Raw genomic sequence first — 18,896 nt, 5'->3', positions numbered from 1 at the left:
TTTCATGACAGCTTCTGAATTTTAGGAAACCTTTTGAGATAGAACTGGCCAATCATAATGCCGGATGATTGCCTCTTTTTCTAGATTTCTCTGAGAGGTCATTTCAGCTTCAAGTCATCACATATTTTTGCAAATGCGCACAATAACTTAACCGATAAATGCGTACGAACGATTCCCTGCGGAATCGCCTCGCTCATCCCTTAGCGAAACAGCAGACATTAGTTCATGGAAATATTTTCCTTTATAGCATATACTGTTCGAAAAGTAGGCACATATTCAGGCACAACAGCTGTACTACTGTTTCGATAGCAAAAATGAGGACAGTAAAATAAGCACAAAAGCATAGTATGGCCTTACAGTGAAGTAAGCTTTACATGAACGGAACAGAGCGCTCTGGAGGCTCACAAGAGGCACAACTGCAAATGGTGTTCTCTTTTGAAAATAAGGACCGCACAACTTTTCCTCTTCACAACTTCAGCCGTTTCATCCGTTTCATTGAAGCAATCAGGTCATGGTGCCTTTATGAGGCAGGGGGACAGTGTTTTCCCACTTTTTCAAAACACGCCCATGAGTCAGTGGGAAATATATGTCCCACATTTTTCCACTGAACTACAGGTTTGACTTTTTACGATATTTGTTTCATACTACATCTTCGTAGTTTATATCAATATACCACAGCTGTTTTTTATATCGCCGATTCAAAAACAAAGGCGGCGCTACAAAGGGTCAAGACGTTTTGTAACACCTTTAGCTCAAGGTCTACAACTCCTCACTAAACCAAGATTCTATGGCTCCAGAAACGTTCAACAATTTGAAGGTCAATTCTATAGGCTCCTTCACGCCAGCAACAAGCGCCAGTCACGTGGCCACGCTAACTGCTAAGCAACTAGCTGCAAATGGCCGCAAATGGCTGTCGCACGTCTTAGGCAACAAAATGAACCCATCAGATGTGCAGGAAGAGGATGTCAGTTCATTTTGTGGGGCTGTGGTAATGCGAGCAGCATAAGTCGGCAAACTCACTCATGAGATGACTAACTCGGACTCAGATCAAGCCACGAGTCTGAGTGAGTACGGGACAGGAATATTTTGGAGAGTCCGAGTGAGTCCGGTTGCAGACCGTTTTTGTGAGTGCCAGTCCAAGCGAGTTTGTCCCAGGAAGAGTTTTGTGAGTCTAAGTCCAAATGAGTCCAATGCGCAGTAATATTTCTTGAGCAGGTTGCACTTTCTTTTGCCAGCTTATCCTCCCATCGACTCCTCTTCAGCATTGCTATCAGCCTTACATGGATTGAAGTTTATACTCATGTCTATTCACACCTATACCAAAGAGATCTCATTCATACACCAATCCACTATTTATTGATCAGAGGTGTGATTTATGCAACAGAGTGCCTAGACGTCCTGTTTCCCCTCCATTGCCTACTCTTTCGGGTACATTCTCGATGAACATTTCTTATGTTGTCATTCCTTTAAAGAAAGTGATCTAAATAGTATGCAAGCACTCCTGACTTATTCGAATGTACTATATCAAACGGCGCCAAGAAGAGCACCAAATACGCAAGATATCGGTGTTAAAGGGGCCCTGCAACAATTTTTGAGCATGGTCAGAAAATGCTGCCGATCGGTAGTAGAGGCTCCTTAGAAAGCGCACACTGCTCCCGGCCTGAAATTCACAATAAATCATTCAATATAGCTAAAGGTTGCTTTCTTTTTTTTTTAACAAATAATGGAAAACACTCAAAAGTCACTTGTAGAAGGCTATCTATCAGGCATTGGCTGATTTGAACATGGCGTGCTCAGTCACTAGAGATATCACCACAGGAGGCTGTGGCTTGTGTACGCATGCACGCGCGATCACACGGAAAAGTTGCGTACTCGAAGAAAAAAAGTGCTCAAGGTCACGAGGTGCGCCTGATGTATTTTTTTCTGCCCCTGCCATCCTTCCCTGCTTAGCTTCCAGTACTTTCATCTGGACGTCGGATGAGAGAATCTGGACGTCGGATGAGATTGCAGCGTGTGAAAAATGTTTGCAACTTCGCACGTACTACTCGGATTCTTAAATTTTTGCGGCATCGAATTCATGATGCAATAAGGTCTTCTAGTGAATCAATTAAATGTTTACTTGAGAAAGTGTTTCAAGGGCTCTTTAAAGACCATTGACCCATTGGTCGTAAAAGGTGATTCTATGCAAACAAACTCATGCTTTGACTCACTAGATTGAGACGTCAGCTTGAGTGATTTCGGGTGAATAATATTTTGGAGAGTGACTGCTTGTGATTTTGGCTGAAAAAAATTTCATGATTGTGAGGCCGAATGAGTCCAAAGTGCGAAATGTATTTCATGAGCGAGTCTGAGTGAGCTCCACAGGTTTTGCCAACCTATGGCGAGTAGACATGAATTCTGGGTGACAGAGGGCGCACGTTGCCCGCAGGTGCAAATATGAGGACCCTTTGTTGTTGCTCTTTGGTTGCCAGTCTCAAATGTTCACGTGACTGGCACTAGTGGCAGGTGTGAATGAGGCATGAATGTCTGAGTAGCATACCAAATTGTCCAAATATTCTGTCTCAGCCTCTCGCTTTTCTCCGGCTTCGGACAGGTCATCGGTTTGCCAGAGACATCTGGCAGCCGTTCCTTCGTGCTTCACGTTAGAAGAGGAAGCTCCGGCTTGCTCAACCTGCAAAGAATAAAGTTAAAGGAGCGCTGAGATGCATTCTAAATGACACTGTTTTAAACTCTAAAAAAATCACTGTGGTGCCTGCGAATACAATGTCGATATCTTCTACACCACTACCTCAAAAGAAACACTTTTGGTTCCGGTATCAAAAGGTGGTTCCTTAGTTGCATTCCATTGCAGTGTGATGTCGTGGGGAGATGGCCACACGCAACGTACTAGAGGCAGATCTACCTGCTTGCGGTGTGCGCAAACAATGATTGAATTATCCTTCAGAAACACTACATTGACACAGCGGTCATGTTGTGTACTCCCTTTACTCTGTATTCGTTTTTTCAGGCTGTTTCCCGCGACCAACTATGAATCGTTACCAACTTGCCCAGTGTTCACACTACTACGCCAACAGCATTTTTTTTCTTTTTCTTCTGCTGAATGCACGCAACATTCATTTCGAATGTGTCGCAAGTCCAGGGCACAATGGTAGCAATGATAAATTTTCTAGCATGGGGTGTCGAAGGAGCTTCTGTTTGGACAAGCTGTCTTGACATCTTCAAGGTTGTAGCTTTGAAGACAAACCTGCTGATCAAAACAGCGGCTCCAGTGACACCCTGTGGGCACAAATTTCTCACCACTTCACAATTTCATGTCTTTGTGAAGAAAGGCACTCATTTTTCACTGTACATCATGCTCCTAGCATACCCTCTGACTTTGCTGTCGGTAATCGCTAGTGTCGACCATCCGGTTCACAGACCGCAGGTTTTGCTCCATACCAATGGTCACCCTGCTGCCTCGGCTATAGTAGCCATTTACCGGGAGTACACCAATCCCTAGGCTACTTGTAGTGTATGATCGACACATACCCACCAATGACAACTGCACTAATGCAGCCTCTGCAGAATGGCTTGGCGAAACATGTACAAAGCGCATACCGACAGGTTCTTTCTATGCCAACGTGGTATTTTTTTCCATCACTCAGTACAGCGAGTAAGGGGCAGCATCATAATCATTAAATCAATTTTTTATGCTCTTTTATGCTGGCTGAACCACAAAAATTTCTGTTCTGATAAATATACAGAGCATGTCAATACAGAAGAAATGTCATTCCTATATTAGATATTCCTGACCGACTGTTCAGTAACTCGGCAGGAAGTAGTATTCTCGCGTTCAGCGATGATAACTGCTTGTGAAGCCCCGCAGTTATTAGTTTACATGTTGTAGTCTCGAGAGGCGTAGCCAGGTGCTTTCTGGCTGCGATATTAACAATAATAAGCGCATATATTAGATGAACAGTCCAGGGCAGCTGTCGTTTTCCAGGCTGTTCCGGGAACTGGCACTTATTGGCTCGGTTGTCGACGCTCACACGCTCAAGACAAAAGCATGGGCGGCTGTACGCATGTAGAATTTGAAACTCTCAAGAGGTGAAGGCGTGAGCCCCTCCCCCCCCCCCCCCTTCATCCGCTGTCTGCCCCAACGAAATATCGGCGATTTTGTAGAGAAACATTAAGAGTGAGTAAGCGCAAAACAGACAAGGACGTAGAAGAGACAGACACATACAGAGCGCTACTTTCAACTGATCTTTTATTTTCGCACGAACCGATAAATATATACCGAGCGAGCGGAAATAACATAAACATAAAGAACATATCGCGGAATCACATCGTAGAACCAAGCACGTGTAAATTGCACTACATAGTAAAAGTACAAGTCACTGTGTCGAATCAAGGTAATGAAGTTCTTTTTGAGAAAGCGATACTGATGGTTGGCTAACGCACATGTCAGATAATTTCGCGATTTCATATGCCTCCATAATCTCCCTTGTCATTTTGCCAGGAGCCTTAGATAGAATTTTAGTTTTTTCGAAGAGGGGTATACATCCACAATCTCGGCAATGGATGCCCAAATGGCCCGAGATTGCTTTCGTGACATTATAATGATGTTCTTTCAATCTCTGATTGATACATCGGCCAGTTTGACCAATATAGGTTCTTCCACAAGAAAGCAGAATAGCATAAACAACATTGCGAATGCAGTTCACAAAAATTGTTCGATGATTAATAAGGCAGGTGTTTGCACTGTTACACTGTGAATTAACGCGTCGACACAACCTATGTAGACGTTCGGGAGCTGAAAAGATCACATCCACTCCTGCCTTTCCCGCGATCCTTCTGAGATTATGCGATACACCTTAGATAGAACTAAAAGGAGCCTTAGATAGAACTAAAATTCTATCTAAGGCTCCTGGCAAAATGACAAGGGAGATTATGGAGGCATATGAAATCGCGAAATTATCTGACATGTGCGTTAGCCAACCATCAGTATCGCTTTCTCAAAAAGAACTTCATTACCTTGATTCGACACAGTGACTTGTACTTTTACTATGTAGTGCAATTTACACGTGCTTGGTTCTACGATGTGATTCCGCGATATGTTCTTTATGTTTATGTTATTTCCGCTCGCTCGGTATATATTTATCGGTTCGTGCGAAAATAAAAGATCAGTTGAAAGTAGCGCTCTGTATGTGTCTGTCTCTTCTACGTCCTTGTCTGTTTTGCGCTTACTCACTCTTAATGGATTCAAACCAACTAGCCCACCAACGTGTAGAGAAACAAGAAAGGGGGTTTGGTGGGCACAATAACAGCGTCTCGAAGATGACACTTCAAACGGTACACACACGAGGAAAGGGGTTGGACAGATGAGAGGGAAGACGCGGAAGGACGGCTCGCTGGAAGGTAAAGTGGGCCAACGGTAACAACCACCCACCTGGGGCATGGGCGTGGAGGCGACCGTCGGCTTGAACGTCATGGTCGTTGACCATGAGGCTGTAGAGAACCCCGAAGACTCGTCTTCGGGGGGATTCTGAACGAAATCTGCCGTCCCCAGGAGCAGCTCCCAGATAACCTTCTGTTCGCGGACGGGAGCAGTGCCTCTGACGAAAGCGGCAAATTCCTTCACACGACGGGGATTCAAATACGACAGCACTTTTGTCAAGCTCTCCTCTGTGCAGTCGTCGCCAGTGTTCAGTTCACGAGCGTGTTTTCCCGACGGGTCGATGGCGATAAGCACCCAGCGAAGGAGCTCCAGACGCTTTGTTCCAGGTGCGAAAAACAAGTCACGGATCTCGCCGTCTTCGTCGCCAACCTCCTGCATGCAGTGCATGTTGAACGCGCCCAGCAGCATGGAGGCATCGTGGCACTTGACGAGGTCGAGCCCCGACATTCCACTCATGTCGACGATACCGTTTAGCCCGTTGCAGCGCAACACAAGCAACAACGCCCACAACGCTACCAGACGCTGCCCAACTACCCGCACAGTCAAACTGATCCTGCGCGCGCCGCCTTGAAGCCATAGAGAAAGAAGAAGACAAGAGCGGACACTCCGCAACATGACCTACTACACTCCTGACCTGTTCAGATAGCGGGGTTCCTATGGGAGCGCGTGTCCCCGCTCTCGTTCAATCGCTCGCCGTAGGTGGCGCTACCTATAACCTGTTCGTCTGCTACTTTACGGCTGTTTGGACGGCGCTAGAGTAAGAACGGCTGCATTCCGTGATGAACAGCCGGCATATATGTGACTATTTTTTCACTTAGATGACTGGTCAAGTAAGCTGTTCAGTGTGACGAAAAATTTATTGCACACTGGTGGACAAATGCGAGAATCCGTAGACTTACATAGTGTAGGACAGCATATGTGATGTTGCGTCCATTTAATTGCAAAGAATTTGTGAATGACTTTTGAAATATTTGTTTCAAAATTATTTTTCATTAGTGCATAATAATTACGCAATATGAGTGCTCTGTTGGCCGAAATATGACCACGAACACTCAAGCTGACGTCAGCGAACAGGTGCTGACTAGCGCCACAGTGCTCCTAAGTTACGGCCCTAGCGGCAGAAGGTATGAACTAGAACGTGGGCGCTGGAAGAGGTGCTCTCTGGGCAGGTCAGGAGTGTAGTAGGTCATGCTCCGCAAAACCTGGCCTCAGGAAGTGCGTCACGACTACGTAACGAACTAGTGCTCCCACCAAACGTCAGAGGACGCAAGCGCAAAAAAAAAACACAGTTATAATCAATGCAACAGAATTGTTTTCACAAATTAATAATTATACGCCCAAATTTGGTATGTTTTTTATACATAAAAACGATTTATTCAACACACCTTACGCGATTATTTTTCTTCAGCCGTACTGTCATAAACACCATCTACCCAGCGACAAGCCATATATGGTCTCTTCGTTTTGGCTGCACCGGCTGAACCAGTTCAAAGGGTGCAGCACCTTCGTCCTCGTTTTGCCGGAGCAGCGCGCGCCCTCTGTCGCACCCTCTGCACTGGCTCCCTCGTTTTGTCTAGGTGTAAGCCTAGTTCCTGACGAGTTCTGTACCGGCGTGCACGCACTCCAAAGCAGGTGCAGAGTAGTGCAGCATGGCGGGCGTCCCCCCAAGGCCAGAGCAGACGACGTTGCAAATAGTTGTTCAGGGCGTTCAAAAGGAAGTTAAGGCACTTCACAATCCCGACGGGTCATTTATGACGGACGCCAACGGTTACGTCTATGAGGCATCAGGTAAGTCAGGCTGCATGCATTGCCAAAAAACGTGGTTAGCGGCCAGGAGTCGTAGTCGGTCAGCAAACAGCCTCGTAGCATTGCTTATGCTATGTCGGTATTTTTAATCTTGGTTTTCGCCCTTGCAGACGGCAAGCGCGTTACGTTGCGGTTCATGGCAGGGAATCGTGAAAATGACCCCCCTCCGGCACAACCGCCGACGCCTTCTCCTGCCTGCGACGGCGACGTTGACAGCGATGGGGCTTTAGCCGCATTTCCAGCAGCAGCCGCGTCGGCTGAAGATGTGGAAGAGCTTTGGAGCGCCCGAAAAACAAGGTTCTTCATCGCCAAATACTCGGAAATGAAGGACTTGGTGGGAAAAACCAGGGCACTTCGGTATGTCATCCTATGTCCAAAATTATTTGCAGCTTTTTATTATTCCGTTTCACTCTAGGCAAGCACCAACAAGATAAGGGCGCATGAAGTTCACAATGGCGATGGTTATTGTTGCCTACATTTTACTGCCAGCAATTTACATTTTACTGCCCCCCCCCACTGAAAAAAAATTTTGGCTATGCGCCTGACTGTGACATATACGTTTACATATACACACAAACAGTATGTATAGTCACGCACATATATACACAACGAAGGCATTCGTAATGTTTCATTAAGTCAAGTGATCTTCAAAAACAGCGACGGTGCTTTTGTGTTGGGCATTGCACAACCGCTGTCTTGCCGAAAAGGTGCAGCACCTCCAAGCTCAAGCCATGTTGCAAGTGTAGTGCTGCCTTGAGAATTTGCACTAGAGGGAATTGCGTGTTGTTATTCTGAGGCACATCTCTAGCAAGTCTCGCCCTGCAGTCCTTGTGTCTTCACTGTCTGTCCGCATTTCTCTCGCACTGCCACTTTTCAAGATGGTGCAGCTCATTGTTAAAAGAGATATGCTTCTTGACACGTGCTACCCTATCTTTGAACCTAGACTGCGCCGTCGTGTCAGCAAACAAGGTTGCGCAGCTGCATGTTTTACAATGCAAAGACAGGTTAGAATATGGCTGTCTCCTTAGTGAAGCTTTATGATCCAAAAGAGTGATTTACACAATGTTCAACTTCTCCAACATAATGCTTCCCGCACAAAAAGAACGTTCGCAGTTATCAGAAGTGTGTGAATAGTGAATTTCGGAACCTAATCAAGTAAGAGTCAAATAGTAATGGCACCAAATAGAATACAAATAGTAATTGAATACTGTTTGAATAGTAAGTAGACCATTTTCAAAACAGCCTTAGAACAGAACATTTTATTTGAAACAAATAGTCACAAACTTTCGACAAAGGCCATTACAGTCAGTTTGAATCTACTCAAAATACCACAATTACGAAAACTAAGGTAATCTCGTATGCAGCAGGAACTAGAATATTCGTAACATTTTGTAATTGTAGGTTCAACTACGGCATTGACTAGCGTTATCAACGTGAGACTTTGTCACCTCACTTTAAATAAAATTGGGACACAAAAACAAAACAATTTACAACCAAACATTGCAGATACAACTAAATATGTAACGGAGCAGATCAACCCGTCATCACAACATGGCCTGCGCACTAAAAGCGGATAACAATGGGCGTTGAAATTTACATCTGCAAGAACAATTTACGCAAACGCAAAACTTGTATCTGTTGCTAGTCGTGAAGCTGCAAGCACTCGTAGTTCCCACCTTTGGTTATTACAAGACGAAGACAGGAGCTGATAAATGCGATACAGCTAAAGTGCAGTAAAAATTGAGCAAGAATGGAGCTTTCAGAAGCGCATTCATTCGACAATCAATATAGTGTAGGTAGTCTTGCAAAAGCTTGGGCTGCGTACAGGTCACATTAGGGATTGAAAGAATGACTTGTAGCTGTTTCGTTGTTTTGGGGTTCTCCCGCCAGTGCCGATTATTAAAAGAATATTTGTTACTTAGAATATGTGCAATTCGATTCGACTTAGGAACCGAATACAGTGCTGTTTGATTCATTATCCAAAATTTTCGAATAATCGAACATCCCTAGCAATTATCCCTGAAAGCTACACATATGAAGTACTAAGGAAAGGTTCATGTGCTACTGCAAGACTTGGGTCACGTTACGTCGCTTCCTTCTTTCCTACTAACTGTGCTTTGCTTTTTTGTTTAGCACAAGAAGGCTTCTGTGGAAGAAGTTGGCTGAGGCCATCAATACGGAGTTCTTGTGCAACGTGACTGCCACACAAGTGGAAAACAAATGGAAGTCGCTGGACAGAGCATATAAAAAGTCAAAAAAAGACAACAATTCTTCAGGTCACCACCGTGTGAACTGTGAATATGAAGAGTAAGTTACGATTGTGTCTTCATATCTTCAGTGATTCTCATAGTGTCTATTACAGAGAGCTGGCAGAAGTCTTGGAAAAAGAACATAGTGTAAATCCAAGGCTGCTCTTGGAGCCTGGAAAAACAATCCTGCCTAGTGCAAGTCCAGAGTAAGTAAAAATTACTTAATTTGTGCTGTAGCCTGGAAATGACATGGCACCTGTACAATTACTTTCAACAGCACCAGCATCACTGAAGCACCTCAAGATGCAGCAGTCCCAGTCGAGTGCAACACAGCATCCAAAGTTCGGAGCAGCACAACGCCAAAAAGGAAGCGCCAGAGTAGGTCCCAAGTCACGCCGCTCTTGGAGGCATTAGAAAAAATGCAAGCTTCGAGAGCTAAGCAAGAGGAGGCAGCAGTGAAACAACTGGAGGAAAGAAAAAAATGGGAAGAGGCAAAGGCAAAGCGGCATGATGAGCGCATGCAGCGATTCGATCGGTTGATCGACGTACTCTCAAATAAGGACGGGTTATAATATGGGCAATAAACTTTTATAACACTAGCAGTGTCTACTCCATCTAATTTGTTAAAAAAAAACATTGCTTCTAGACGCGGCACCCCACTTCGCAAAACATTTGCACACTGAATAAATCGCGAAGCAAAGATGAACTTCTAGCACTGTTCCTTTGCAATGAACTCTCGCAGAGACTGACTGTAGCCTGGCAGACTGCAATCAAAATCTCCTTCACTTTCATCATTGCCCACATCTTCTTCTTGGGGAAGCGTTGCAAGTTCCTCAAGGAAGTCCCTTTCATCGTTGCACATGTTGTGTAGCACACACGCAGCCATAACTATATAGCAGCACTGTTGCACACTTTTTGCATCAACAAGGTAGAGCCTCCTAAAACGCTGTTTAAGCAGGCCGAAGGTGTTCTCAATAAGCACTCGTTGTTGACTGTGTCGTTTATTGAAGCTCTTTTTCCACGTAGGAAAAGAACTTCCATTGTCCTTGAATGGGGTCATGAGCCATGGCATCAGTGGATATGCACTGTCACCCAGTATATAATTGTCTTCACATTCCTGAATTGCGCGTGCAAAGAAGGGGCTCTCCCTCAGGACACGGGCGTCGTGAACCGAACCTGGAAACCCAATAAACACGTTCAGCAACTTGTTCCTGTCGTCGCAGATTCCTTGCAGGATTATCGAAGGCCACTTTTTCCGGTTGAAGTAAGACTGCGTAGATTCGCTTGGAGTGAGTATCCCGATGTGTGATCCATCGATACAGCCGATGGTGTTTCTTGGGCCCTTGCCTTTACTTTTGGCGAGGAAGCCGTTCTTTATGCGGGTCACTTCCGCGCTACTAGGCCAGCAAATTATCTCATCGCTAATAGCGTGTAAGAAGTGAACGACCCGTGTCACACAAACATGAACAGACGACTCGGTAACATCGAATTTGTCGCCTATGGCGTACATAGATATTTGTGAGCCTAGGTACACAAGCGCTATGAGGCATGTTTTTTCGGCACTGATTTGTTGGCGGCCTTGCACTGCCCTTGGGTAGAAGGCTGAAGTCTTGAACTTGGCCCTGAAACTATCAAAAGTCTCCCTGGACAGCCTGAAGAGGCGCTTGAATTCATACTCATGGTACCTGCCGATAATGCTTTCGTACCCGGGTACACGGTTGGCATCGTCGCGCACCAACGCGCACGCGACCAAGATGCACGCATCGTCGTACTCATCGTCGCAGTCACTGCAAACGGCACCGCTGACGGAATCGTCGTCGCTGCTCGAGTCCAGCAATTCCATCGCAGTCACAAGAAGTGCCATCACGGCCGTGTATTGATCGGACAAGGCGGCGGAGGCGGCTATTTTAGGCTTACACTACAAGGTGTTCTCCGGCCTGCACTCACGTCAACTCACGCCTTCGTTTTGGCTGTAGCCGTCGCGCGCTAGTGTCGGCTAGTGCCGAGGCGTGGTTGAGGCTGCACCTGCACTTGCTCGACCGGCGCTGCACGCTCACTGCACCGCTTGGCACCGCTTTTTCTGCACCTGCACTTTTCTGAACTAGTGCAAGCCAAATCGAAGATTCCTATATTTTTCCATAGCCTCCTCTATAGTTATAGAGGAGGCTATGGACAAGCCCATGCATGACTGACAGCGAGACGCTTTCGTCGCTTTCGTGAACGTCGGCTGCGTCGGCGTGTTCGTGCGTGAGATAACAGGTGAGGCACGTTTTCAAGCGAAGCTTGTTGAATGACATGTTGTTGGGCTTGTTGGGTCATTTTTTCAGAAAATGGTTACACTTGCGCGAATAAGACACCATGCAACAAACATAGAAAGATGCACACACACACGTTGCGCTTCGTGTGTGCGAGTTTGTTTCTTACGTGGCGTCTCAATCACGCAGTTGTAACCTTTTTCTGAAGCTTGTAAGGACGGGGAGGTTCGCTAAAAGAAAGTTTGCGGCTCTATGCGGCGCCTAGACGGGAACATTGTGCAACGTATGCAGTATAGCAAAGGCGGCACGGCGTCAAGCCGAGGCGACGCGTGCTGCGTCTGCCACGGACGCGAGTGTCTGTGCGCTGAGCATAGCTGGGCAGCTAGGTCATAGGCTCGGTGGCTCGGTGCAAAATATTGAGAATCGTTCGCTGGACCTCGCATGCTTCACGACGCGTTTCCCGAAGGCTCGGAACACGAATAATTCTTGGTGTGCCGGAGGCAAATCTGGACTAGCCAAGTGGCCATTATCTTCGTTTTTTCGCTAGCCTTGTGCCACTAGTGCTAGCTGCCCACAAATTTTTTTGACGTTTCCAATATAATTTTACCGCACAAATTTCAACTACGATTTTTCTTCCCAATGTACTGTGCTGATACGGCGTACGCACGAAGGTGTTCTAAAGTTTCCAGGCCACGATACCATTGCATTACAAGGGATAGCGGCGTGGAAACTTCTGAAGATCTTTGTACGTGGTCTTGACGTATATCTTTGTAAGTCAGAGTTCTATGGGTCAGAGATGTATCACTGGTTTTGTATTTTGCATCGATTAGCTAATCATTCAAAGGGGTTTGTTGGTACACTTATGACGTGCACATATCTTTTTCGTAATTTGACAGCGAAGCATCCACTTACTAACATTTTCAGACCGCGCTGACGCCATGCCGTCCGGCGGTCCAAGCTACGGCAGCTACTGCTGTGTATCGTGGTGCTTCAACAATGGCAGAACCCACAAGAAGCCTGGGATGAGTTTCTTCCGCGTACCACGGGACGGCAGGTGGGCTAAAGCTTTTGTATGGTTTGCATGTCTGTAGGCTTACTGTTCGTACTTGCTAAGTGAGGGTAACAATAAAAAATCACTATTCAAGCACTTCCCCTTTCAGCTGATAGTTCATTGCCAATGCAGGATGAAAGCATGGATGCAGTATGCTGGACGCGATGATCTCCTGAGTAAGCCGGCCAGCCTATTGTACGCAACGTACAGGGTTTGTAGCGACCATTTTACTGCTCAAAGTTTCATGGACCCTGGGCACACAAGGCTTACAAGAATGGCTGTTCCCAGTGTGCAACCAGCTGCACCATGTAAGTGATTGACTGAAACTCAAATATGTGCATAGCAGCCACTTGTATTGAATCAGTGGCGACAGTTAACCGTGAAGATCTTTGTAGCCGATGGAGAAACCTCACTACAGAAGTAACACTTGGAAAGTCTTAAATTCTGTGAATTGTGGGCTATTACCTTCCTAACAGCAGCTTTACATTTCTGTCATTTTTTGATGCTCTGGACCTGTGCAACTTGTTTTGAAAGACTTTAAAGGGCTATTTTACGTTGTCTTCAAGCCTGAGTGCACATGTACGTATACCTTTCATCAGTGAAAGCTGCCACTGTTGATAATTCCAAAAATCACAAATTACTTGTTTCCTAGTTCGTGCCTTCTCTTTTCTTCCACGTTCGACCAATTTATGCGTTTGAAAGAGCTGTTTAAGTTTCCCCATGCTACAAGCTTTGTAACTTGTACCAACTGCACATATATATGCAGGTTCTCTGAGCGTCGCTTCAAGTAGTGACTGTGACATGGCTGCAGAAGCTGCACTGCAAGGGGCGGATGAGCTTCAGTTTGTGTTATTTTAAGCCTCTTACTGACACATTGTCGTTATTTCATTTCTTCAAGACCTGCGGTAGAGGCTTCAAAAACCGGCTCCCACACATTGAGGTGCCCCGATGAACAGGGTGCGTTCAGTGTCGCGATTTCTTTTTTTTTACCCAAATTGACTGTTGACCAAACCTCTGCAGGTGGCAGCTCCGTTGTAGCTGGTGAAAGAATTTCTGCTGATTTCGTCTTGCCGGAGAAAACCTTAACCAGTCGTTCAGCTGTCACAAAAGGAACTTGTGGGACCGGTAAGTTGTATGTTCACTTCAACACCAGAGTGGATTGATATAGAGACTTCCGCAGGCCGCTTGCAAGATTGTTCCGACAGCACTGTCCGAGGCACTGAACAAGCTTCACAAGACCCTCCAGAAGACGTCTCCGCCAGCAGCTCCACGCCTGAGTGCCCTAGAGAAAATGGTGACTATGCTTTTATTGCAGCAGTTTTTAATGTGCAATTTTATGTTTAGGACATTCTGAGGAAACTATCCTCAAAAGGACACTACGTGTGAACTTACAAAATGTAACGGTGGGCTCTCAGTGATTTTCATTTTTTTTGTGCATTATCAACATTGTGAATGGTTTGTTTTTAGGTAGTAGAATCGAAAACTTTGTACCACAGAAAGTTGTGCACCTTGTGTTTGAAAGAGCGAGGAAAGTGCTCGTATGGGGTTAGTTGTTCTTCGCTTTTACATCAATTTTTTTGTTTATTGCAGTGCGTTCCTGTGTGCCAGCGACAATGTCTCCATCAATGAAGTACAAGCAAACCATTAAACATCTGCAAGCCAAAGTAGCAGCACAGCGGAAAACTATCAAAAGACTGCAGAGACAGCCTCACCAAGCACCGTCATCGACTTCGAAGGCCCTTGAAGTTATCCGACCGCACGTCACCGAGGAGGTTTTTAAACTTCTTTCTGCACATGTTCGCTTGAGGCCCAAACGCAAGGGCAAGCGGCTTCCCGTGTGGTTCAAGAAATTCGCTCTTCACTTAAACTTCCGAGGTCCGCGAGCATACCGATTTCTGGCTCCATATTTTTCTTTGCCCTCCCGGCGTTCATTAAGGAGGTGGCTAGCTAATGTAAAGATGACTCCAGGCATAATTCCAGGAATCCTTTCTTCCATTGCAACAAATACTCAAGCTTGGAATGAACGGGACCGAGTGTGCGCTTTAGTTTTCGACGAAATAGCACTCAAAAAGAATTTGTACTATGATGCTGCAAGAGACGTTGTCCAGGGTTTTACAGATGATGGCACTCATCGCACTTCAACCATCGCTGATCGAGCACTGGTTTTTCTTCTTGTTGGCGTTTCGAGAAAGTGGGTTCAACCGGTTGCTTTTACTATAGGGCACACATCAACACCATCATCTGTTATGCATAACTTGCTGGTGTCACTCATTTTGGAGCTTAGGAGCATTAATATTGCAGTGAAAGCAGTCATTTGTGACCAGGGCAGTTCAAATGTAAGTCTCGCTAACCAACTAAGAGTGACTGTAGCAAAGCCTTTTTTTGAAGGTAATGGTGAGCGGGTATATTACATTTTTGATGTTCCGCATTTAATTAAAACAACCCGCAATAATGTCCAAGCACACAAGTTATACATTGGGGATGACATCGTTAACTGGTCGCACATTGTAAGCCTTTACCAATCCTCACATGAGTTGCGGTTGCGATTGGCTCCAAAGTTGACTGAATGGCACGTTCATCAGAAACCTTTTTCTAATATGAAGGTCAGCAGAGCAACTCAGGTCCTCAGTGCATCAGTTTCGATTGCTATCACGGCAATGGTGTATGCCAAGGTGCTGCCTGCCTCGGCCATCACTACAGCTCAATTTTGTGATCGTATGGACAGGATTTTCGATGCTTTGAACAGCTCGAGTAAAAAAAGAACTTTGCAAAAGCTGCGGCATGCAATCATGAAAAATGATTCAGAGCTGATTGACTTCCTCCGAGGCCAGCTTCCCTGGATTGCATCATGGCAGTTTGCTGGCAGACGTCAACCACAAACCATCGTAGGTTGGCAAATTACAATTCAGGCAATTTGTCAACTATGGGACGACCTCTCCAAAAATTACAATTTTGAATACCTGTTAACACGCAGGCTTCAACAGGATCCTCTGGAGAACATATTTGGCCACATTAGGCAAAAACAGGGTTGCAACACCAACCCCAATGTAGCAGAATTTATTTGTGGCCTGAAGCACATCTGCATAAGAAAACTCTTCAAGCTGTCAGAATACGGAAATGTCGAGGATGATGAATGTGACCTCCTCCAGGAGCAGCTCTTGCCATTCTCCCTCACCAGTGCATCTCTTGTGGATAATGAGGAGTGTGCACAGCCACAGCCTGACGACTTTCCCGCTCTAGACGATCTCTCTGAACTTGCGGCAAACATTCACTCCCATATTATCGATGACTCCGCTGCATATTATGTAGCTGGTCTTCTCATCAAACACTTCCTTCGGCATGCATGTGACAGTTGCAGTTGCCCACAGTTACTGAAAGACGACAGTGAGACGCTTAAGGGTACCCACCAGTATTTCACAATGCTCAAAGCATACCACGTCCCCAGCAAACTTTTTGGGAATCTCACTGTGCCATCAGAAGCAGCTTTTGCATACGTACAACAACTTGAATCTCACTTTCTTGCCATAATTGAGGCCACTGCACATCACCTGAAAGTGTGCGATGTTTTGTATCGCCATCTGTCAAGTGTTCGCGATTTTCATTTCTGCTCTGCTGGGTGTCGCGCGAAGTTTCTGAAAATGTTTTGCCGGGTTCATTTATGTTGGCATGTGCGTTTTGTGAACCGAAACTTAGATAGGGTTATGTTCCAGTCTTCAATCTCGGGCATACAGCTTGACAAGTTCAAAGGTTAGCAATTAGCGGTGGGTTTACACTAAAGTATTCGAGTTGAGCCGAATCCTGCAACAGCTTTGTTATGTTATTACTTCGTTACAGCAGACTTCATTATGGTCTTATATGCTTATATTCAGCTCAACTGGACTAGCCACTCCTTCGTTGCATACATTGTTTAGGTTACCCGCTATGAGGAGTAGGGACACTGTGCATTCGCTCGAAGTGATTTGCATAACCTTAAAAAGAATGTTGGGTATCCTGTTTGTATTTTTGTAGCAAATGCGGGCAAACTACACTTTACTGTGGCTCACTCTGTCACTGTGTATGCTTTATCTCTCCAGCTCAAGTAATATATCGATAACAAAACCGCTTGTTGAAATGTCTTCGAGCGGGTAAGGAACACAGTATGAAGTGGGCACGGTTCACGTTATCACGCTTTTCGTATTTTAGCTTCTCATCAACCTCCTCATCTCGCCCATCAAAATTTTCAAAAGAATACCCAAACTTGTAGCGTTTGATGGGGCTGCGGACGCTGCCATTTTATTTTTATATAGCTTGTGAGTGATAACGTACGATGTAGAGCCTTTGTGAAAAATAATGAGCCAAAGTGGTTTCCTTCTGCTATTTATTAGCCCTGTAATACTGCTCTCGTAACACCAATTAAAGTCCACAATTCTGGATAAAGTGATGACTACAATCTATTTTAGCTCGCAAGCGTCACAGCAACACCCAGACAAAAATCACTTGGGATCTTAAGTTTTTGATGAAGGCGACGCATAACAAAAGCCACAAGACCTGCCAGTGTTGTAGCATAAAGTTTGTCTTTCACGTAGTGAGCAAGCTGCAAAGCCCTACCTTTCTGAGGACAAGCAGGCATCAAGTCTGCTTTTTTTCATTTTGGACTAGCTGTTCTTAAGCACAGCCAGCACACTACACCTTTGCCTTTCTGCTATATTGTGTCGTGTGGTTTCTGTGCGCTCTTTTTTTATGCATTATTTCGGTTAAGCCCAGGCGTGATTCGCGACTTCATTGCTGTGTATATGTCACTTCTTCATCAGCATTGTGCGCTGTGTTTTTGCCATAGATCCTTACCCACTGGCCAGGTGTGTCATACTTCACCAGCTTCTCGGCTTCTGCCAACTCTAGCGATGTGTGCGTTGTCTGTGTTCTCTCTGTATTTGTTACAATTTATTTGTAAGGCGAGATGCATTTGTTGTCTACCTTTGTCATATTGTGCTTTTTATATTCTCATACTCTACCTTGCCTTTGAATAAAACATTGCGGATGCTCTGTTTCTTTGACTGATATATACATTGATCACTTGTTCGAAAAGAAAAACACAAGCGCGATGAATAAAACCGTAGTGAATTATCATTACCTGCATCTGTTTTTATTATAACTTAATCGAAATAAAAATTACGTCACGACCGATTCGCACGAACCACTGAACAAAACAAAACAGGGAATCGCTAAATCAAAACGACCTACAAAAACTATCCATTTGGGCGATGAATAGTGGTCTGAAATCATGAACTTTTGTCATAGCCAAACGTCGGTTATGCAAAGTAATTCAAAATTTGCGCCAGTGAAACCGGAAGCGCACGCCACTTGCTCTCACCAACCACTAGGTGTGCTAGGGTCGATTGGGCCGCTGGGGTCTACGGGAGTGTCCACTCTTAACCTTTATTTCTCTATGTTGAAGCTGCTGATGATGATAACAGCATTCGTGGCCTTTCTTTTGAAGTTTATTGAAGGGTAAGCATACATATATATGAACAGATAAACGGAGTACATGAGAACCCCCTTAAAGAACCCCCGACTGCGTAAGTTTTGTTTGCAATTTTTTCACAGTAATTTGTAGATTTGCATCAGGTATTATTGAAACTGAATTGTAAATGATTGAACATATGGTATAATTATTGCTAGCGTCGTTATGGTGCACGGAGGAAGGAAAGGTTCTTTCCTTTCCTTCCTCCGTGTTATGGTGAAACAATTTTTGTCAGTTTGAACATAGCCTCCTAGTTTTCTCTTGCCTGCCGGACTATATGCGGTCACTTAAAAAGCGGTGGTCGTCGGAACTATGAGAGTAGCGCCACCTAAACAGAAGTGTATTCAACTAAGTTTTTACGTTTTTGAAGCTTATATGCAGCAAAAATATGGTAAAAAAAGCTTTTAAAAAGCGCAAACGTCATTATAATTAACCCTACGTAAGTGACGCCGATATACATGATAGACGTTTTGCACTCATTTATCAGCCTCTGAAACTAGTAACAAACGGTGATTTCCCAATTTTCACGGAGGAACCTTTTCCTTCCTCTGTGGTTAATTTTAAAGGCCAAGTACGAAGACCCATAGAGATTCTCAAA

General features: G+C 45.0%; 2 protein-coding genes and 1 long non-coding RNA gene across 3 annotated transcripts in view; 2 read left to right on the top strand and 1 right to left on the bottom strand.

Moving 5' to 3' along the window:
• The window catches only part of LOC119167572 (uncharacterized), a 28,432-nt gene extending 22,414 nt beyond the window's left edge, over positions 1-6,018 (bottom strand). Inside the window, exons 1-2 of the mRNA XM_037419078.2 lie at positions 5,429-6,018; positions 2,540-2,671 (exon numbers count right to left, since the gene is read on the bottom strand). Coding sequence (XP_037274975.1) covers positions 2,540-2,671; positions 5,429-5,893 — 597 coding nt within the window. The 5' untranslated portion in view covers positions 5,894-6,018. The remainder of the gene's footprint in view (positions 1-2,539; positions 2,672-5,428) is intronic.
• Positions 6,019-6,904: 886 nt separating this feature from the next.
• On the top strand, positions 6,905-10,091 carry LOC142765330 (uncharacterized). Its single transcript, XM_075866106.1, has 2 exons — positions 6,905-7,225; positions 7,354-10,091. Exons 1-2 carry the CDS (start codon positions 7,087-7,089, stop codon positions 7,656-7,658), a joined length of 444 nt encoding a protein of 147 aa, XP_075722221.1. The 5' UTR covers positions 6,905-7,086; the 3' UTR covers positions 7,659-10,091.
• A 3,642-nt stretch (positions 10,092-13,733) lies between these two features.
• On the top strand, positions 13,734-17,824 carry LOC142765328 (uncharacterized). The gene is made up of 2 exons (XR_012884188.1): positions 13,734-14,092; positions 14,389-17,824. It is a non-coding gene; the product is annotated as an uncharacterized LOC142765328 (long non-coding RNA).
• The last annotated feature ends 1,072 nt before the right edge of the window (positions 17,825-18,896 follow it).

This window comes from Rhipicephalus microplus, chromosome 6 (genome assembly GCF_043290135.1).
Source record: "Rhipicephalus microplus isolate Deutch F79 chromosome 6, USDA_Rmic, whole genome shotgun sequence".
NCBI lineage: Eukaryota > Metazoa > Arthropoda > Arachnida > Ixodida > Ixodidae > Rhipicephalus > Rhipicephalus microplus.
Note: the sequence above shows the minus strand (reverse complement) of the source record. Positions and strands in the feature narration are given on the sequence as shown.